This window comes from Aedes albopictus, chromosome 2 (genome assembly GCF_035046485.1).
Source record: "Aedes albopictus strain Foshan chromosome 2, AalbF5, whole genome shotgun sequence".
In the NCBI taxonomy this organism is placed as follows: domain Eukaryota; kingdom Metazoa; phylum Arthropoda; class Insecta; order Diptera; family Culicidae; genus Aedes; species Aedes albopictus.
The window spans coordinates 213,925,991-213,948,106 of record NC_085137.1 but is presented as its reverse complement, the minus strand read 5'-3'; the positions used below and the strand labels follow the sequence as shown (position 1 = coordinate 213,948,106).

At 40.0% G+C, this 22,116-nt stretch overlaps 3 protein-coding genes across 3 annotated transcripts; 2 read left to right on the top strand and 1 right to left on the bottom strand.

Moving 5' to 3' along the window:
• Positions 1-6,592, top strand: LOC134287907 (ATPase inhibitor mai-2, mitochondrial-like). Its single transcript, XM_062851098.1, has 3 exons — positions 1-192; positions 6,115-6,256; positions 6,319-6,592. Exons 1-3 carry the CDS (start codon positions 143-145, stop codon positions 6,454-6,456), a joined length of 330 nt encoding a protein of 109 aa, XP_062707082.1. The 5' UTR covers positions 1-142; the 3' UTR covers positions 6,457-6,592.
• Positions 6,593-10,645: 4,053 nt separating this feature from the next.
• LOC134287010 (uncharacterized) lies at positions 10,646-11,688 on the bottom strand. Its single transcript, XM_062848723.1, has 2 exons — positions 11,561-11,688; positions 10,646-11,501 (listed from the first exon to the last, which is right to left on the bottom strand). The coding sequence occupies exons 1-2, from the start codon at positions 11,648-11,650 to the stop codon at positions 10,875-10,877; spliced, it is 717 nt and encodes a 238-aa protein (XP_062704707.1). The 5' UTR covers positions 11,651-11,688; the 3' UTR covers positions 10,646-10,874.
• A 175-nt stretch (positions 11,689-11,863) lies between these two features.
• LOC134287011 (uncharacterized) lies at positions 11,864-12,806 on the top strand. Its single transcript, XM_062848724.1, has 2 exons — positions 11,864-12,014; positions 12,087-12,806. The coding sequence occupies exons 1-2, from the start codon at positions 11,976-11,978 to the stop codon at positions 12,741-12,743; spliced, it is 696 nt and encodes a 231-aa protein (XP_062704708.1). The 5' UTR covers positions 11,864-11,975; the 3' UTR covers positions 12,744-12,806.
• Positions 12,807-22,116: the final 9,310 nt, after the last annotated feature.

Sequence of the window (22,116 nt, the reverse complement as noted above, 5' to 3'; positions counted from 1 at the left end):
CTCAGCACGTAGCCGAAATTTCCTACCATCGCCATCATTACATCGTAGACCCTTGAACTAATCTGGTGCGCACTTTTGTTTGTGGAAGCAGTGAAAGACCTAATAGTTACAGTATATTTTGTGTTGCAACGTTCCTGAAAAGATGCAGTCGCTTCGGAAGACGACCACATGGATTGCACCGTCCGCCATGAGGTGAGTGCAGTTGATTCTACTATGCTTTTATGATGTTCAAATCTGCTTCCAAATTTTGATTTTTGTGCGCTGAATTTTTCAATCAATGTCATAAAGAAAAGACGTAGAATGTTGGGATTTTGCTGTGCGGATGAATCCAGTTAGTGATATTTTGGCCCGTCTGGCTAATAATAGATGTTTTCTTTTTCTGATCTGATTCTTGGTCATTTTTATTGATATGTAAAATTCAATTTAGCATAGGAAATAATCTTATCAGCCACTGGTTACCGTTTGTTGATTTGTTGGTTCTCCAGCGATTTTTTGTTTGGTACTTCTTGCAAATGTCGTTAGGAATATGGATGAGATCATGCACCAAGCAGATTTATCAGCATATTGCTTGTCATGCAATCAATCGGCCACAATATGAAAAAAAAATGAAATAATCATATTTTTTTAGAATAGAACTTTAAACATATAATTATAATCGTTTGTTTACAATTCCTAATCATATCACATGTTATACACCGTACAACTATTCGGACCACATGTTAAGCATACCCATACTCTAGAAAATTGCGTTAAATTTCAAAAATTGACAATTATCGTGATAAGAGTTGTGTACTTCGAAATGAGTTTGTTTATCAGTAGGTTCCATGATTGTGGATTATCACCTCAGGCGCACACCGATAACTCTGTCCTGTGCGAATGGAACGAATATACGCTAAATATAGCCCTTGTATCTGCTTCTGATGGTGTGTATACATTTGATTCCCAAACACTTTGACCGGTTTTTTTTCGTGCGTTACATCGTATTTACATCGTCCGCACGCTTGGTTGTATGCTGTTTGAATAAGAATCTGCTGTAAACACACCATGTGGCTTCATCTGAGTTTGTGTTGCATAACGATTCAAGATTCAATAATTATTATTTGGCAGTGTCGTTTAAGTCTCCATGGATTCTCATGATTGGAATAGCTTTTGATTTACAATATTGTTCTTCCTATAACTGTTCCTTTCAATCTATGTCGATGCTGTGATTCATTTTCCTTCTGGGAATCTTTCAGGATCAACTCCCCAGGCATTACTTTAAAAAATCCTCCAAGGATTCCTCCAGGAACTCTTCTTGGAATTCCTTCAGAAACTCCAGGAATTCATCTTGTGATTGTTTAAAGATTCCCTTCGGAATTTCGAAATTTGTATTCGGGTTTTTTTCTGGGGTTTCTTCATGAATTCCTCAAGGGATTCTTTCAGAAACTTCTACAGAGATTCCTCTAGAAATTGCTCCACGAATTCTTCAGGATTTTTTCAAGAATTCCTTCTGTGATTTCCTCAGTACTTCCACCTGGAATTTCTAAAGGAATTATTTCTGAGGAAAGGATAGGGTGATGGGGCTTTTCGTTGAAACGTAACAGCATGGTGTGGCCTATTGCTGCTGGTCAAACATAGAGTGGATAAACAACCTGAAACGATACATACAGACGTTTTTCGAAGGGACACGAGGTGGATTTGTAGAGCAACAAAACTGGGATATCAAACAAAGACACGAGGTGGATAAATTGAACAACAAGACGGGGATATCAAACGAAGACTTCAGCTTGCTTCAAGAAGTGGTACACTAGCTTCATGTACTCAAGATCAAGTTTACCCAATCCAAGCTTTCCCCCAGGAATTCCTCCAGAAATTGCTCCTGCAGTTCCTCCAGGGATTCCTCCTAGAATTCCTCCAGGAGTTCTTCCAGGAATTCCTCCAAGAATTCCCCCAGGGATTCTTCCAGGGATTTCTCCAAGTATTCCTCCAGAAATTCTTCCAACAATTCCTCCAGGGATTCCTCTAAGAATTCTTCCAGGTATTCCTCCAGAAATTCCGCCAGGCATTCCTCCAGGTATTCCTCTAGAAATTTCGCCATGAATTCCACCAGGGATTCCTCCAGTGATTCCTCCAGGGATTTCTCCAGGAATTCATCCATAGATTCCTCCAGGAATTCATCCAGAGATTCCTCCAGGAATTGCTCCAGGAAGTCCTCCAGGAACGAATTCAGGGCGTCCTCCAGGAAGGAATTCAGGGATTCCTCCTCGAATTTCTTCTGGAATTCCTCCAGGCATTCCTCCTAAATTTGTTCATCAAACACGTGTTTCTATTGTGTGCTGAATATCAAAGCATTAAACCAAGCATTAAACGTTGTAATTTCCACTTGGCTTGGTTAGCCTAAGCAAAAATCGAGAAATTGACATACCTTCAGGACTTCTTCTCATCATTCCTACATTGATTCTTTCAGGCATTCCTTTAAAGATTCATTCAGGAATTCCTCTAGGGATCTCTTCAAGAATTTCTCCAACGATTTCTCCTTGAACTGCTCCAGTGATTCTTCAAGGAATTTCCACAGGAATTACTCCAGAAATTCCTACATCTTCTTCTTCTTCTTCTTCTTCATGGCTCTACGTCCCCACTGGGACTTGGCCTGCCTTGCTTCAACTTAGTGTTCTTTGAGCACTTCCTCAGTTATAAATTGAAGGTCGTTCTTTGCCTGCCATTGCATGAATTCGTATATTGTGAGGCAAGCACAATGATACACTATGCCCAGGGAGTCGAGAAAATATTCCCGACCGGAACGGGAATCGAACCCGCCGTCTCCGGATTGGCGATCCATAGCCTTAACCACTAGGCTAACTGGAGACCCTACATGAATTCATCCAAGATTTCCCCTAGGAATTCCTCCAGAAATTGCTCCAGAGATTTCTACCGGGATTTCTCCAGGGATTCTTCCAAGAATATCTCTAGGAATTCCTCTAAGAATTCCTTCTGGGATTCCTCCAGAAATTGCTCCTGGGATTCCTCCAGGGATTTATCCGAGAATTCTTCCAGGAGTTACTCCAGGAATGCCTCCAAGAATTCCTCCAGAGATTCCTTAAAGACTTCTTCCGGGTATTCCTTTAGATATTTCACCAGGCATTCCTCCAGATATTCCTCCAGAAATTTCTCAAGAAATTTCGCCTGGCATTCCTCCAGGAATTCCGCCACTTGGCCTGGTTAGCCTAAGCAAAAATCGAGAAATTGACATTCCTTCAGGACTTCTTCTCATCATTCCTTCATTGATTTTTTCAGGCAATCCTTTAAAGATTCATTAAGGAATTCCTCTAGGGATCTCTCCAGGAATTTCTCCAACGATTCCTCCTTGAATCATAGACAAACATTGTTTCAAAAACAACGTTTGACATCTCAGTGGCACCCTCTATAATGCTCAATCCGAAGCATTCGTTTGTAGGTGTTGTTTCCCTCGGCTCGATGTAACAATTTTATTTAGCAGCTACGACTTCCCCGTGGTGTCATACATTCATAAAGCATGAATGAAGGTTCATGATTGAGTCAACGCGGCGTCGCGTTCATTTCTCTCCGAAATGGAGAGGCGATGTGTAGGCACGGCAGCGCCACCATGACTTATGCGAGCATAGTCCGAACCACACTTTATTTTCAAAATGACCTTCAAATCGTGCGATGACTGCGATTTGAATACTATGTCTGCTTGTCTGTGCTTAAACTGCTCCAGTGATTCTTCAAGGAATATCTACAAGAATTCCTCCAGAAAATCATACAGGAATTTATCCCGAAATTCCTACAGGAATTTATCCAAGATTTCCCCCAGGAATTACTCCAGAAATTCCTCCAGAAATTCCTCCCGGATTTCCTCCGGGGATTCCTCCAGAAATTCCTCCAGGGATTCCTCCAGAAATTCCTCCAAGAATTCCTCCAGGGATTCTTCCGAGAATGCCTCCAGGAATTTCTCTAGGAATTCCTCCAGGTATTTCTCCAGGAATTCCTCCAGGCATTCCTCCAGGAATTTTTACAGGGAGTCCTCCAGGAATTTCTCCAGGGAATCCTCCAGGAATTTCTCCAGGGAGTCCTCCAGGAAAGAATTCAGGGATTCCTCCTCCATGAAGGAACATGTGTTTCTGTTGTGTGTTGAATGTCAAAGTATTAAACATTGTAATTTCCATGTGGCTTGGTTAGCCTGAGCAAAAAAAAAAAGATTCTTTCAGGCATTTCCTTCATCCAGGAATTCCTCTAGGGATCTCTCCAGGAATTTCTCCAACGATTTCTCGTTGAATTGCTCTAGTGATTCTTCAAGGAATTTCTACAGGAATTCCTCCAGAAATTCCTACAGGAATTTCTACAGGAGTTCATCCAAGATTACCCCCAGGAATCCCTCCAGAAATTTCTCCTGGCATTCCTCCAGGATTTCCGCCAGGGATTCCTCCAGGTATTATTCCAGAAATTCCTCCTGTGATTTCTCAAGAAATTCTTCCAGGGATTCCTCCAGAAATTCCTCCAGGAATTCTTCCAGTGATTCCCTCAGGGATTTCTCCAGGGATTCCTCCAGTAATACCTCCAGTGATTCCTCCAGGAATGCCTCCTGGGATTCCTCCAAGTATTCCTTCAAGAGATTTCGCAAATAATTCCTCCTAAAATTCTCCTAGGGATTTCTTCAGGAATTCATGCAGGAATTCCTCCAGTGATTGCTTCAGGAACTCATTCAAGAATTTCTCCAGGGATTTCTTTAGGCATTCTTTCAGGCATTCCTCCAGAGATTCTTCCAGAAACTCCTCCAGGGTATCCTCTAGGAATTTCTTCAGTACTTCCCATGCATTCCATCAGGGAACCTTTCAGGGATTCTTCCATGGATTCATCTAGGAACTCCTCCAGATATTCCTCCAGGAATTTCTCTCCAAAACAATATTCAGGGGTTCCTTTAGAAAGTTCAGAAATCTCCATCATTTTTTCCAGAGATGCACCCAAGAATTTCTCCAGGGGTGTTTCTAGATGTACCTGCAGATTTTTTCTTAGTTACATCAAGGATTTCTAGAGGCATTCCTACAATGATTTGTATTGGAATTCAAGAAGTCATCCAAGAACTCTTTTACAAATTTCCTCAAAAAATCCTTTAGGAGTTCATCCACATTTCTTCAGGAACTCCTTCAGAAATTCTTCCAGGGACAGGGAGTTAGAAAGTCCTTCAGGGATTCTATCAAAAAAATTTCAGGGGATTCCTTAGAAATACCCCAAGGAATGCCTTGAGCCTTGAAGATTTGAACCAACAATTGTTTTAGGGCTTATCCTAGGGATTTCCACCAGATAAATCCTTCCGAAATTTGTGTAGGGAGTACTCCAGAAACTTCTTTTGGTATTTTTCCAAGAAGTTACCTTAAAATATTCCAGGGGTTCCTTCGGGAATCCCTCCTACAGTTTCTTCAAGAGTTTATTCAGGGATTCCGGATTCTTACAATAATTCCTCCATGGATTTTTTTAGGCATTTCTCTGAGAGATCCTTTAGGAATTTATTAAATTTTCTTTTTGCACACCTTCCAGCGAATCGTCCAGAATTCCTTCAGGTGATTTCAAGAATTCCATGATTTGAGAGTTCTCCGGGAACACTTCCAGGAAATTCTTCACGAATTTTTCCAGGGATTCTCTTCAGGAATACCTCCAGTGACAGTTTCAAGGTGTTCATTTGCGAGAATTCCTTCAAGAATTCTTCCAAAGATCCTGTCGGGAATACTTCAATTGACATTGACATCTGAGATGAGCATGTGCTATGACTGAGTATTAGAGTGGGTCAACGTTGTATGGAGAAACTTTAAATTTAATCGTATCAACCCGGAACAAAGCTTGTTTTCCCCGGAATACGGGGAGCAACCAATCGCTCCCAAATTTTGCACAGTTGTTTCGGACGCTAAAAGGAATCAAAAAAACTTTGTTCTGAAAAATCGAATTTATTGACCCAGTCTAATGAGTATATAAAACTGTCTTAAGGGAAATTCCGGCAAGGATGCACTTGGAATAATATGTACAACTGAAGGTTATTTCTTAGAAAAACCTATCCTCAAAATGAAAATTTCAACTTCGATTTAAAAATTTAACATTTTTTCATCTTTTTTCAATATTCTACAGGTTTGCCGGAATTAGCAGCCAAATCGGCGAGATGGGCTCTGGCGCAGGAAAGGGAGGCGGTGGTGGTGGCGCTATTCGTGAAGCTGGCGGTGCCTTCGGCAAAATGGAAGCCGCCCATGAAGAGGAATATTTCTTCAAGAAGGTAATGTCCCTATACATGTTTCAATGTGCAATTGTAATCTTTGAAGTATGACACAATTGTAGCGCCAAGAACAGCTGCACAAACTGAAGGAAAAGATTATCGGAAAGGTTGATTTTCACGAGGAATCGATTAAACATCACGAGGAAGCCATTGCCCGCCATAAGAAGGCCATTGAGGAATTGAGCCGAAAACAGGAGTAAGCTAAAATAGATCCAGGTACACATTACGATTCAGGAAACGAAAATACTTAGTTTTGACCAGTGTGATATAGCGCAACCAACTGGCGTTTATGTGTGTAACTTTGTTTGGAATATATTAACGGGTTTAGATATAGAACACTATTTGTAGTTAGACTGTTACTTTTCCGTGAAAATCTATCACATCCGGGAAAATTTATCATTGACTTGTGTCCTGGTTACAGAAACCCAAAAGCAAACCTGAAGCACGCTCGTGCAAGGACAGTTGGCACACTACACTGAACGAAAACCCCCGCCGTACAGAGAATGATTCCTCATTCAGTACGGTACAGATCCGCAGAATCAAAATTTTGAATGATTTTAGAGCAAAATGAGGAAACTGCGTCCTCTTGGATGAAAATCATTTTGCTATAATAGTTATTTATGTAACAAGTTGCAAAAAGTTGATTTTTTCAGCACGAGTCGTACATTTATTCAACGAGGCTTGCCGAGTTGGATAAATACGAAGAGTGCTGAAAAAATCGAGTTTTGCAACGAGTTCCATACAAAATTTTTTGCAATGATTTTTCCATAATGCAACCCATTTGAGTTGCATAATATTCATAATGCAACTCAAATGAGTTGCATTATGAACATTATACAACTATTTTTCGTTATGCAACTCATTTCAGTTGCATAATGAACCAGTTCGGAAAAAATGACCATTATGATACCAAAATGAGTTATATAAAATGTAAATTATGATACTGAATTGCATAATAGTTATTTATGTAACGAGTTGCAAAAAGTTGATTTTTTCAGCACGAGTCGTACATTTATCCAACGAGGCTTGCCGAGTTGGATAAATCAGGCCAAACATGTCTAAAGGTCCAATCTGCAGAAGAGAGGCTCTCTTTGGTTTCCCTCTCTTTCGTTAATATCTCAGCTGTTTATCTGTATTATGATTGTCTCCTTGCGTTGAACGATGGTCAAAACAATCGTCTTTTGATTTGTATTGCAAAAATAGTTGAAAAGTGTACCATTACACTGCAATAATTGAAAGAGAAAGTGAATAAAGAGAGCCTCTCAAATGCAGATAGGACCTATTGAAATGTTTGGCCTGAAATACGAAGAGTGCTGAAAAAATCGAGTTTTGCAACGAGTTCCATACAAAATTTTATGCAATGATTTTTTCATAATGCAACCCATTTGAGTTGCATAATGTTCATAATGCAACTCAAATGAGTTGCATTATGAACATTATACAACTATTTTTCATTATGCAACTCATTTCAGTTGCATAATGAACCAGTTCGGAAAAATTGCCCATTATGATACCAAAATGAGTTATATAAAATAAAAAATTATGATCCTGAATTGCATAAAAATATAAATGACACAATTTTCAAATAAATTTTACTTCGGGTTTGTTGTGATTGATGATCATCACAAAACCATCTGAAATCATTTCCCTCTTGCTTCATAGGGGGTTGTGGGGCAAGATGGCCCACAACCCCCTAAGCTTAGGCGCCTTGGGAGCATATACTTTCATTAGAATATGGCTATTTAACACCTATCCCCTTTGTTTCATGTCTTTTCTATCTTCTTAACACAAAAAAGCATTTTATTTTGCACTATGAATGCAAAATAAATTCATTTGAAAAATTCTACTTTCGACATAAAATTTTTGCCATATGGGGCAAGATGGCCACCCCATCGGGGCAAGACGGCCACAGAGCAAAATTTTTACAATTATTGTGCTCAACGTCTTGTAACGAATCCTCTTATGGCGGTTTCAACTATGATCTTCCAGCTCTGCGCCAAAATATTCAATGAAACCAATCACCGTTCAACACCAAATAACTTCAAAGTAATTCTGAGGTACCATCTACATCGCAGTTAATTTTAACTGCTCAAACTAATATGAAAAAATAATTTGGTTTGGTGGTTTTGCAGTATCTCTAAATATCAATAACAATTTTGAGGCTGCCTTAGATTGGTTTTCGGATGGCGACACAGACCTTACCACAGGTGGCCATCTTGCGCCGAATGATTACGATACGTTTATCATTTTTATATGATATTTTTTTTTTATCTGTATTAACGAGATTTTTAGCCCTAGGCTAGTTCATCTCGGGACCCACGTTTTACTTCCCTTCCGAAGGAAGAACTCACATTTTGCGAGTTTGTCGGGAGTGGGATTCGATCCCAGGTCCTCGGCGTGATAGTCAAGTGTTCTAACCATCACACCAGGTCCGCTCCACATTTTATATGATATAATTAATTTAAAACATTGAAATTTTATTGGCGAGGCTTAACAACACTCACAAATAGACACCATTAAAAATTAAAAATAATTTTTAAAACGATGTTATTTCATTACTAATCCTTAAAATCAGATGACCTAATACTATAAGAAAACACTGTTTTTAACACTCAAACTTCAAACACTATTTTATAGAAGATTTTTCAAGCTAATAGTAACTTTTCCGCACATTATAAACATGAAGCATTGTTTTTAATCCCAACCCATGCAGAAAATATTTTTGTGTTGCGAATTAATGCTTGAAACACAGGGTGGCCATCTTGCCCCATATGGCCATCTTGCCCCACAAACCCCTACTGGAAATCATTCAATATCAGAACAAAAATCCGCACCGCTCAAAGTATGATTCCTCATTCAATAGTGTGCTCAATCGATCATTCCTAAAAACAAGCTTCGAATGATCTTCCGCACAATTTTGTCAGAATTTTGTACACCTTTTGTATTATTTTCTGCATGTTGTCTGACAAATTTAAAAAGGCAGGATGTGCATATGAGCATAATTCAGAAACAAGCTGAATATATTTCATCACAGCCCCATTCAGAAAATCATTCTGTTTTAGTTTGGCTTTTCATTTCGTTGTTGGCGCAGCAGTTCAAGACAGAAAGACAAACATGGTGGTTGAAGTGGTGGCGAAAAATCCTTCAAGTTGTCGGCAAGAAAGTTATGCCACTGTACTATGAGATCTTCATAAATTCAGTAGTTAGTCTAGCGACTATTATACATAATAATGTAAGGTTATTAAGTATGTTTGTGAATTGCAAATCTATTGATGAACAATTCAACTAATTTATATATCAATCAATCTGCTTTAAAACCAATTGAATTTAAATTTAGACCAAGAGTAGTAACGTGTGCTCAGACAATCGGAAATCATACAAGTCGTGGGAAGGAAAGGGTCGACCCAACTAATATTAATCGTCCTTTTTTACAGCCGCAAGAGATCATCCACGATCGAACTAGTTCCCTTAATTCTTACCTCCTCCCTCCATCGGTAGTAATATGAATAATTGCAAGAATTCAAATATCGTGTCCGCCCCATAGTTTCACATAATTGATTAGTGACCCAAGCAACACACATGTTATATAACAGTTACGACAGCGCAAGTTCTGGTTGTGTAGAAGTTTATTTAACGTAATTCTAACACAATGTTGAAATAACGTCGAATTAACTTCTATACAACCAAAACATGCGCTGTCGTTACTCTTATATAACATGTGTGTTGCTTGGGGGATGACCTCTTGTCGAACCGCATCTGCTGTTTCTAGTCTGGCAATTATTAACTACGTCACACTTAAAGCCTAACTTTACCAAACACCGTATGTAACATGGTTACATAGAGAAAAGCGTCGAAATTTGTGTCAGCCTTAGAGCATATGCTCAGAAGAAGGTCAGGTGTCAGTCGCTCTCGGGGGAAAGAGCAACTGACGAAACATTGCAAGTGCCGGGGCTGGGATCGAACCCATGACCATCCGCTTATGAAGCGAATGTGTGGACCACTGCGCCACGGGCCCCGACTAGGTTTTTTTTGTACTTACAAAAAAAACCCGATCAGTATGTTTTTTCTTGCAACACGCTCTCCATAAACTACGTAGACTCATTTTTGGCCATCTCAGACCCCCCCTCCCCCTCGTGGACTTTTTTCCATACAAAATTTTCGAAATTTGTATGGAGCGTAGACTTTGGCCAGACCGATTGATTCCGTTCTTTTTGTTTTCATGCGTACTCATTGCTAACAAAAATAAATAAAAAATAAGAAACAAAACAAACAGCGCTTCAATTCAATCCTTTGTTTTTTTGTAGGATGAAAATGTGAGCCACGTGCTTTATAAGGGATAAGGGAACCAATGCCCTACATATAATTTCAAGTTTCGTCAAAAAAAAGCTCCGTTACGGTTAAGGGTAACTTATAAAATAGGTTCATGCAGGTTCTATAATATTGGTGTTTCCGTACATCGTACGCCCCCTGGTTCAATAGATTGAAATTGTTGATCTAATTGGTTGTGTCGGGCATGTGAACGTTATCAAAAAGCTTTATCAATAAAATTTCTCACCACGTGCTTTATTGAACAGACATGTATTGCATTAGCGCAGTTTCTGGACATTTTTCCGCGTTTTCAGTAACTTTCTGCACACACTTTTGCACTGCTCAACATACTATCGAGCGTCACTTTAGCAGAGCTAAACTTTTGAGTCAAACATCCAGAATAGTTTGTAAGTTTTTCGTTCAATTTGGCTTCAAATTCGGGCAGAACTCCGTTAAGTTCGGGGATCACCTTGGTGATGCCGAAATTGATCGAAGCGATTGCTTTTTGGATGGCCTCTGGATTGCTGATGACATTCTTCTTCCGGAAGAGACCAAATACACTATACTTACTTAGATCTACCTTTTCGTCATGACTGCGGCTGTACACTTCTGAAAGTATTTCGGCGACCGACGTGTCCAGCTTTGCCAAACAATTGCTGTAACCCACTCCAACCCACCTTATGGTGCCTTCCAGCAGTGAGACGTTGTTTTCCCAACACCAGTAATCGACGGTTTCTCCGAAGGCCGACAATTCGGCTTCGGTGTCCAAGACCTTCTGAACAGCCTCAATTTGTACTGTCAGAACGCTGCGGTAGAAACTATTGAGCACATCTGCGGCGGACTGCTCACTGGATCTACTCTTTTTACTGGGAATTACTGATTGTACCTGAGTCAGTACATTCAGTGAGCTCTGTCTATTAGGTGGCACTTTCGCAGTCTTAAAATTAAATCGATGTCATTATTAACATTCGTATCGATTGAAAACTAACTACTTACAATAAAAGCCACGAACAGTAATACCAGAACAACTTGTAACAGTTTCATTTTGAACTGTCGAGGAATAGAATACGCAGGTTTATGTACCATAAACCTTTTCTTGAGTCGTTTATATTCGAAATGACCCGAAGGTAAATTTTGGATTTCATCTTATCTTATGCGTTTCTTTATGATGCGTATCAAAATGGTAATATAGGTGAGCAAATTTCCTTTCAGTAAAAGAGTATAGATTATACAATATTGTTGAATACCATATACATACGTCAATCGGACCCACTTCTTGGATTTATTGATAACCAGATTAGATTAATAGCTGGAATAATTTCGTTCTATAAAACCCGGAACACTCGACGAGTTGCTTCATTTCGCAAACCGTACAATAGTCACGCGCGCTTACATTTTGCAATCCTTCAACATGAAAATTTTGCTATTTCTTGGTTTATTGGCTTTTGCCGTAAGTATAACTACGCATTCATAATAAAGTACAATCTGATATTAAACAATCTCATACATGAATCTCGTTTAGAACGCGCAATACGCTGAAGTGCGCCACATTGCTTTAGATGCTGTCGACAAACTCCGTGAAATTTTGCCCGACTATCAGAACGCGCAAGATGTCACGATCAACAAGCTATACGAATCAAAGCGAAAGGCCTTGGGCGAGCTGAACTCTTTCTACAATCGAACGTTGGACCTGAAGGCGAACTCTCTGAAGACACTGATGAACGCCGAACTGGACATTCTCCGCTATGGTGACAGTATCGAGGTTTGGTGTTGGGAGAACAACATTCCGAGCCTACAGGGTGACATGGGCTGGGCGGGCAACAAGTACAGCGAATGCATCAAGAAGCTGGATGACTCCATCGAGAAGGACGTTGCTGAAATCTATGGACAATTCGCCGAAAGTGAAGCTAAAATCCAAAAGTATAAGTTGTTCGAGGTTTTCTTCAAGCCGAACAACATCATCTCTAGGCCCGAATCGATGGCGGACACCATCAGCAAATTGAAGATCGATATAACGAACGACATTCCGCACTTTGAAGACATCATTATCAGATTCGTAGATGATCTACACGCTAAGCAGTTTGAGTACACGTGCTGCTTGAACGATCTTCTGAAGGAATTCAACAATAGAATGGAAATTCTGAGATCTCGTTCGGAAATTTGCCTCAAGTCACAATAGTAATAAGATGTGTTGCTTGATGGTTTTTGGTGCATACAAAGGTTAATAAACGATAAAAAAATATTTCCATAGCCCAATATAAATGTATGATGACATTCTGGAATAGGTATCGCAGCGCGTGTTGCAGTGTTTTTCGAAGACTACTCTAGCAAGAAGGCGTGGAACTTTGTTATTTTTTTTCAAAACTAACGGCAAGCGTCACCGCATCGACGGCACCGCCGCCTGTTGAAATAAGGTGGTATAAAAGTGTAAGTGTCATACATACATCATATTACCATCATCATGAATAGTTCCACCTTCATTCGTGGTGGCTCTGCTAACAGTGATTACCGATTTGAAAATTACACCATTTTTTCGATTTTTCTTCAATGTTTAATGTTAGTATTCCACCAACTTCTGTCCGAAAGTTATTACCTATTTAACACATCTGCATCGAAAAATAATTTCAATTCACATGATTTTTCATAAAAACGCCAAAACATAGTGAAAGGCTGATTTTTGACTATTTAAGTTTATTTTTTAAATAAAACCGAAACAGTAGGCGGTGGAATTTTGACGTCTGAGAAAAAGTTGTTTATTTTGTCAAAATGAAAAACTTTGCCGAAGACGCAAAGTTTCCATACAAAGTATTAGATGGTGGTGCTACCTATTCGGATAAGTTGCGAACTATTGAACTCTTGGCAATTGATGCCCCTAATCATTGCAAGAAACTTTGTCGAAGACACCAAGTGCGAGAAATGCTTTGTTAAGGTGTGGATAGCCTGGCCCTTGGTGCAGTGTAGTAATCCTACATTATAGAGATCTGCGGAAGCGGCTATTGTGAGCCAATCGTGCAGAGAGAACTGTCAAAATGTGAGCCAAACGAACATGTTTATCGTTTGTAGGAATGCGAAGTTTGCACGGTGTTGTAATCAGTACTAAACAAATTATGATTATTTATTTTCAATATCGGAAAATTGATGGTATATGAAAATGTAGTAAAAAAGATAATATTTAATTCTCTCTGGGTTCAAGAACTCATGCTCATGAAGAAACTTTTGTAGCTGTTCTTTTCGAAAAACTTCGATTGCTACCGTTTGATTCGCTTCTGACGATATGATTAGAGCAACTCTTTGCAACGCATTTCAGATTTCTTCGATTGCGTTGATATTTTTTCAAAATTTTGGAAAAAGAAAGTTCGCCCATAATTAGCAAACGTAAACAAAACAACTTGCACCATAACAAAGTCATGCACAAAGTTTGATCATCTAGCTTTGTGGCAAGTGTTGGAATCTGTTGTAAACAAAACAAACAGCGTTGCCGAATCGACATATGTAACTTCCGCTCATCTCTATATAGAGGATTTCTAGTGCAGTGGTGTCCAATTTCCGGAAGATTAATCTTCGAATGAGTGTAATCAGTTTCGTACCTTTTAATTCCGCCCTAATTGCTTATCCTTTGACGCGTATTTCGACTACCACTTGTAATCTTCCTCAGTGTCAGTTATCCACTGTGGACACTCATTCGAAAAGGGTATTCTGCTTAGAGGGTTCGAAAAGTCGGTACAAGGAAGATTAATGTTTTTTTCTTTTTTTCACTCGTGCACTAATTCTTCTGTAGCTCATACTATTTTTTTCTGTGAATATCTACAAAACTTCCATAAGAAATTATAGCTGAACTCTTTTGGAAATTATGATCTCTTTGAAAGACAAACCAGGAATCCTGGTCCAGGATTGTTTGCATGATTTCCTTCAACGTTTTCTCAGACGTACTGGAAAGCCGTCCGAAGTTTTTTTTGAAAGTATCTTTATAAGGTCCATGACTATAACTGGAGTTCTTTCAATAATCAATCGTCGAGCTAGTCTATGCTTATTGACAATCTTGGAATGTACTGGGTCTGTATTCCTCTAAGAATAAACCTTCAGTGCAGTTGTATTGTTCCGAGTGCATCCCTACCTACATTTCCATAAATACAGTTTTACATATTACATACACTCATCTCAGAGCACATTTCTATAAAAATTACAATCGACGTATTTCCGGAAGGATTCTTAGGTGAACTCTTGAAAATATTCTCGTAAGAGCCTTGAAACTATCACTGCACAGTGGTTCCGCCATAGCTCATTAATCCATTGTTATCATTGCGGTAACATAAAATGCAATGCTTTAATAACTAGGGTCAATCATTACTTTTATCAAATGTATGCCGAAACTTTTCTGCAGAGCTCATGAAAGTAGATGTTCTTGAGTAGTTTTTTTTTTTTAATTGTTCTAATTTCAGTCCTATGCATTCATCATTCTATTAAAAAGTCTCATACATTTTACATGTATTGGATTGATTGTGTTCGATTTTTACATAGATACAAAAACTAACAAATACCTCCCGCATTGCATTGCACGGAACACTTTTTCCCAACTTTCACCCTCTTCATCCATTAAATTATGTGTTCTCGCTATTCTTGAACAGTTTTGACTACCGTGGATTGCCTAAACTAATATAAGTATATCAAAATCAATTGGAAATCAAAACTGCAAAATAATGAATTTCGGCTCCGTAAGGCCAAAAACTCGATTGAGCCCAATTTTTATAAACAATGCAAAAACGAATTTGGAATGCAAATATGCATCAAATTTAGCGATTTCATCATAAAATTCGATGAAATCATATTTATGGCCGCCCTCTCACTGTGCAGTGCACTGGAGCAAATTCTCGAGGTAATCATCTTATATTCCTGAAGGAAATCCCCGGAGAAATTGTTGAAGACTTTTCTGAAGGTATATCCGGTATATATGGAATCCTTGAAAAAATCCATGAAATCACATGAAGGAGTTCCTGGACGGAATTTATGGAGGAATTCACAGAAAAAATCCTGCTGCATTTCCAAGAGAAATTCCGGGAGGGATCTCTGAAAGAAATCCGAAACAATCTTTCCTGGGTGAATTCCTTAAGGATGCCCTGAAGAAATGTCTGGAAAATCCCTGGAGGAATTATTGTAAGAATTCCTGATGGAATCCCTGAGAAAACTTCCTAAGAAACTTAAGGAATTCCCAAAGAAATCTCAGAAATTAAATTTCAGAAGGAGATCCATGATAAAATATCTGAAGAAATCCTGAAACAATCATGGGAGGTATCTCTGAGGCTTCCCCGGGGGTATTTCTGGAATAATCCCTTGACAAATTTTTGGAAGAGTCTAAAGGACTTTCTAAAGAAAAACCTTCAAAACATTCCTGGAAAAACTCAGAGAAATTTCTGGGAAAGTTTCTTAAGAAACTCATAGATAACTTCTTAAAGAATATCTTGGAGAAAAAAGAATCTCCAAAATTCCAAAGGAATCACAGGGTGAATTTCTGAAAGAATTCCTTTGCAGGAGCTGCAGAGCATATTCATGAAGGTAATCATGGATGAACTCCCAAAGAATTCCCTGGAGAAAATTGTGAAAGAATTCCTTGATAACTTGTCGGAGAATTTCCTGGATCCTGTAGGCATCCCTTTGAAATTATCTCGAAGAATTCCAATACAAATCGTTGGAGGAATTGTTCCAGGTATTCCTGGAGGCTTCCCTGGTAAAAAACTTGGGCGCATCTATGGAAAAGATTGTGAAAAGATTTTTTGTAATTTCAGTTGGAACTCCTGAATAAATTTTAGTAGAGATCCCAAGAGGTATTTCTGAAGGAATCACTGAGAAATTCCTCGAAGAATTCCCGGGGCAATTGCTGGAGAAATCATTGGAAGAATTCTTGGAGAAATACAGGAGCAAACTCTGAGGAATTTCTTGAGGAATTCTTGGAGGAATGCCTGGGGAGATCCCTGGATGAGTCCCTTCAGAAATTTCTGGACAAAGTCCTGGCTTATTCCCTGTAGGAGTTCCCGGTGCAATTCCAGGAGGAACTCCTGGACGAATCCCTAGAGGAATCCCTGGAGGAATTCCTGGAGGAATTCCTGGAGGAATCGCTGGAGAAATTTCTTGATGAATTCTTGGAGCAATCCCTAGAATATTTCTTGGAGGAATCCCTGGATGAATGTCTGAAGGAATCCCTAGATGAATTCTGGGAGGAATCCTGAAGCAATTTCTGGAAGAATCTCTGTTAGAAACCCTGGAGGATAAATTATTAGAGAAATTCCTAGAGCAATTACTGTAGCAATTCCTGGAGGAATTCCTTCATAAATTGCTGGAGGAATCTCTGAAGGAATTCCAGGAGTAATGCAAGGAGGAATGCCTGGAGAAATTCTTGGTGAAATGCCTGAACAAATGTCTAAATAAAACCCTGGTGAAACCCGTGGAGGAATTCTGTTGAAATTCCTGGAAGAATTCCTGGAGGAATCCCTTAATGAATTTCTGGAGGAATTATTGAAGGAATCCTGGAAGAAACTCCGGAGGAATGCCTGGAAGAATTCCTGGAGAAATTCCTGAAGAAATACCTGTAGGAAGAACTTCTGGAGGAGTTCCTTGATCAGTTCCTAGAGGAACTCCAGGGGCACTTCCAGGAGGAATTGTTGGACAATTCATTTCATTTCATTTATTTAGTTAACATCAAATTCATGATAATACTGAATCAACAATTTGCCGCCATAATACTCGATTTGCAGCTGCAGCTCTCCAACGTCGGTCCGCCTATCGTGCTCTCTGCGCTCCACGCCTTCTTATACCAACCGGATGGTTAGCAAACACCAACTTTGCAGGGTTGTTGTCCGGCATTCTTGCAACATGCCCTGCCCATCGTATCCTTCCGGCTTTGGCCACTTTCTGGATGCTGGGTTCGCCGTAAAGTGCAGCGAGCTCGTGGTTCATCCTTCTCCGCCACACACCGTTCTCCTGCACACCGCCGAAGATCGTCCTTAGCACCCGTCGCTCGAAGACTCCGAGTGCTTGCAGGTCCTCCTCGAGCATGGTCCAGGTCTCGTGTCCGTAGAGAACCACCGGTCTTATTAACGTCTTGTACATGGTACATTTGGTGCGGGGGTGAATCTTTTTTGACCGCAGTTTCTTCTGGAGCCCATAGTAGGCACGACTTCCACTGATGATGCGTCTTCGTATTTCACGGCTCACGTTATTGTCAGCCGTTAGCAAGGAACCGAGGTAGACGAATTCTTCTACCACCTCGAAAGTATCCCCGTCTATCGTAACATTGCTGCCAAGGCTTGTCCTGTCTCGCTCAGTCCCACCTACCAGCATGTACTTTGTCTTAGCCGCATTCACCACCAGTCCGACCTTTGCTGCTTCACGTTTCAGGCGGGTGTACTGTTCTGCCACCGTTCCAAATGTTCTAGCAATAATATCCATGTCATCCGCAAAACAGACAAATTGGCTGGATTTCGTGAAGATCGTACCCCGGCTGTTGAGCCCGGCTTGTCGCATAACACAATAGAAATTCACTAGAACGCCAATGGCGCTGTACTCAGTTTTCCTATTTAATTATATTAATAACTTTAGTTGTAATAATTGATTATTTTTAAGTGCCCATCTTGTAGAGGACCTTTTGTTTTTGGTAAACAAAATTTATTTGACACTAGATGTTAGTCACACGAACAGTCGCGACATTGGGTTTCTGTGGCTGGTTATTCTAATCATAACACCTTCCAGGGCGATGTTGAATAGCAGGAAAGTCCATCGCCTTGTCGTAGTCCCCGTCGAGATTCAAATGAACTGGATAGTTCACCCGAAATCTTTACGCTGTTCTGCACACCGTCCATCGTTGCTCTTATCAGTATAGTCAGCTTCCCGGGAAAGTTGTTCTCGTCCATAATTTTCCATAGCTCTGTGAGGTCGATACTGTCGTATGCCGCTTTGAAGTCGATGCACAGGTGATGCGTTGGGACCTGGTACTTACGGCATTTCTGGAGGATTTGCCGTACGGTGAAGATCTGGTCCGTTGTCGACCGGCCGTCGATGAAACCGGCTTGGTAACTTCCCACGAACTCATTTACTTTAGGTGAAAGACGACGGAAGATGATCTGGGATAGCACTTTGTAGTCGGCATTCAAAATGGTGATCGCTCGAAAGTTGTCACACATTAGCTTGTCGCCTTTCTTGTGGATGGGACAGATTATCCCTTCCTTCCATTCCTCCGGTAGCTGTTCGGTTTCCCAGATCTTGACTACTAACTGGTGCAGACAGGTGGCCAACTTTTCCGGGCCCATCTTGATGAGTTCTGTTGCGATACCGTCCTTACCAGCCGCTTTGTTGTTTTTGAGCTGGTGGATGACATCCTTAACTTCCCTAAGCGTGGGAGTTGGTTCGTTCCCGTCCTCTGCTGCACCAACATAGTCATTTCCTCCGCTGCCTTGGTCCTCCGTGCCTACATTCTCTTCGCCATTCAGGTGCTCGTCTAAGTGCTGCTTCCACCTTCCGATCACCTCACGTTTGTCCGTCAGGAGGCTCCCGTCCTTATCCCTGCAGATTTCGGCTTGCGGCACGTAGCCTTTGCGGGATGCGTTGAACTTCTGGTAGAACTTGCGTGTTTCCTGTGAACGGCACCATTTCCTCGCACTCCGCTTCTTCCAGGCGGCGCTTTTTCTCACGGAAGAGGCGGGTCTGCTGCTTCCGCGTCTGTCTGTATCGCTCCACCCGCATAACAAAATACTGTTTGTGTTGATCTCCACACAGTATGTCTCTTTTACCACATACTGTTACTGTACCACGAACAGGTGTTTCTCTGTTGAAAATATGAAACTCGAAGCATCCGACCATAAAGAACGGTCTATGAAAACCATATCAAGTCGTAACAATTTGTCATATTGTGCAGAAATTATCGAACAATATAGTACCAAAAACTCAAGAGGCATGGTGGCAATGCAGAGTAACCTTTTCTCAAACGGTTTGCGATTTCATTTGCGCAACACACTTACACATGTGCATTTCACTGTATGCCACTTGAATTCAACAGTTTGTCAAATAGTAGCTTTTATTAGTATCTGTACCGATCGATCTTTGCAGTTTGCATTTAGAAGAAAAATAAAAAAACAAAATCTGTCGCCCGCGAGTTGAATAAACAACAAACTAAAAACTTGCCTTGGAAGATGGTTTGAAGCGCCTGGAGCGGTCTGGATGGAACAAGGGTAAGTTTTGCGCATTTAGTATTTTGTGCTATATTTCATCAGATACTAATTGTTTTGCAGGATGCCGGAACTTGAACTCAATTACAGGATCCGGCCTGACTGTGCAACTGCGAGGAGGCCGACTATGCGAAAGCGGGCGGTTATTGAATGCTGCTTGCGATTAGAAATCCGCTCTCACCGCAGTAATCTCCAGTTATCAGGTAATCACCATAGGTAATACCGAGCTCAGCATGAGGCTATGGATTTGTTTAATAAAAAATATCCAATGAACGCAAAACCGCTTTTATTTTTAAACAGTTCAAACATACCCGAACCATATATTACACGCTTAAAATACAATGGAAGACCATAAATCAATAGTAACCAAGACAGTGTTAGTTTTTCTTCTAAATTTATTGTTAAACTGTTCTACAAGCATTTGTTATGCAGTAAATTGTCTGAAAAACTGGATAATATATTGACCATATCCTATACTGTATTGCGAAAAATTTGTTCGAGAAAACGAGCGATTTTTTATGGTAACCTATCTTAACCGCCTATTCCACATACTGTAAATTGGCGGATTACCATTTGTCAAACTGGCAAATCTGTACATGGAATGGTTCGCTTACTGTTATCTCCGATGGTCTGAGAAATGGTTCAATGACAATTGCTAATGGTCATTTACAGTATGAAAAACATTTCATTTACAGTTTGTGGTTATGCGGGCACATTCTGTCGGGTTCCATGCTGCAGCATTACCGCCCTCACTGCGTTCTTCTCCTCCAAAACCGTTCTGCAGTCTTCGTCGAACCATTCGTTCCGTCGATTCCGTTCCACGTACCCGATGGAGCTCTCGGCTGCGTCGTTGATGGCTGCTTTATATGAAAAATTTGGCTTCCAGAAGCAGTTCCATCATTGTATTGAATTGTTTAGCTAAATTAATTGGTATCTAACAGATGTCCAATATTTCGTCCAGCTGATCTCGTCGACACGACTTCCTGTCAACAAGTAAACTAAAGTTTTAGTTAGTCCTGGAATGGACTTAATTGGCAGGTCCCGATCATCATTATTTGGGAGATTGCGTGTCATGGCAGATTAATCATCCTAACTGCTACAAAGAAAGAAAAAAAAAGTTTATCATGTATTTGAGCTTGAACCTGGGACCTTCTGATCCGCAGGCTCGAGCCTAATCAACTGCACCATTTCTGATACTTAAATCGAAAGACATTAGAATACGATGGTATGACGTCTTAATCATGGGTAACTTTGTTCTAATTCGTGCTGGTATTGTGGATTTGGAAGAAAACCGAAGAATGAGCATCGCTCAAACTTCACTGCATTACTAGCGAACTTAAGGGGAAATGATACGAACTCACCATGGTAGTCAGAAGCATTTTTCCATGGTGAAAACAAAAACTAATTTCACACAAAATTCCGAACTTGCTAACCTATTGTACCCGTGCGCTTACTATTTTTAATAAATTAATACTTTTCAGTTTGCGTTTTCGCAAAAAAAAGCCGATCGACCAAGCGATCGACATTTGCGAAACAATTTTTCTAATTAATAGCGGCTAGCGTACCGTTTCACCTTAACCACCAACACCACATGCTCACTCACGAAAAATTTGGCGCGCTCGCACTGACAGACGCCCAGGGCCCTGTAGCATAATCGGGCTAATAATATTAGCTACAAGTTACAAGTGCTAATATTACAAGTGCTAATAATTTGTGTTGCATAAAGGCTCAATTTTCCACTAATATTATTAGCACTTGTAATATTAGTGATCATGAAAATACAAGTTGTTTTGGTTCATTTACCTGTCAAAATTCATCCGACAGTTCACTATTAATTTGAAATGGCAGTTGATGTTTGTTTATATTCTGCATTTTCCGCGTAACATCCGGAAATAACTTCATTTATTCCGAAGTTTTGCATTCTTTATACGATAGATGAAGAAAAGCATGTGCTGTTTGGATAATTTTCGGTCGCTCTGACGAAATATTTTTTTTACAAAGTATGGTACTGCAAGTACCTAGATTTTTAGTAAAATGTCCCAAAGATTTAATAGTACTGGTTGAAAAACAATGTATAAAGATTTAGGAACATGTATTATGCTTCTTGTTAAAATCCGAAGTGATCTGGGATGCAAAAATTTAGCTTTTACCTACTTTTATATGTCACAACTCGATTCGACTTAGTGTATGTATATTGTAGCTCTTGATTAGCTTAATGATGCGCAATACAATTGATTCAAATTTATTTCGCATCTGCAACTTTACCTTATCAAAGATGGTTATTGGAAACTTTGGAGAACTTGAGAGACTCAGCAGAAATTATATTTTGGATACAAAGTG

What these genes read in the sequence shown, in the direction of transcription:
- LOC134287907 (XM_062851098.1), top strand. Translation starts at nt 143, where the DNA reads ATGCAGTCGCTTCGGAAGACGACCACATGGATTGCACCGTCCGCCATG. An exon ending in ATTGCACCGTCCGCCATGAG is followed by an intron (nt 193 to 6,114) that starts GTGAGTGCAGTT and finishes AATATTCTACAG; the next exon opens with GTTTGCCGGAATTAGCAGCC. An exon ending in AGGAATATTTCTTCAAGAAG is followed by an intron (nt 6,257 to 6,318) that starts GTAATGTCCCTA and finishes ACACAATTGTAG; the next exon opens with CGCCAAGAACAGCTGCACAA.
- LOC134287010 (XM_062848723.1), bottom strand. Translation starts at nt 11,650, where the DNA reads ATGGTACATAAACCTGCGTATTCTATTCCTCGACAGTTCAAAATGAAA. An exon ending in TACTGTTCGTGGCTTTTATT is followed by an intron (nt 11,502 to 11,560) that starts GTAAGTAGTTAG and finishes TTTAATTTTAAG; the next exon opens with ACTGCGAAAGTGCCACCTAA.
- LOC134287011 (XM_062848724.1), top strand. Translation starts at nt 11,976, where the DNA reads ATGAAAATTTTGCTATTTCTTGGTTTATTGGCTTTTGCC. An exon ending in TTGGTTTATTGGCTTTTGCC is followed by an intron (nt 12,015 to 12,086) that starts GTAAGTATAACT and finishes AATCTCGTTTAG; the next exon opens with AACGCGCAATACGCTGAAGT.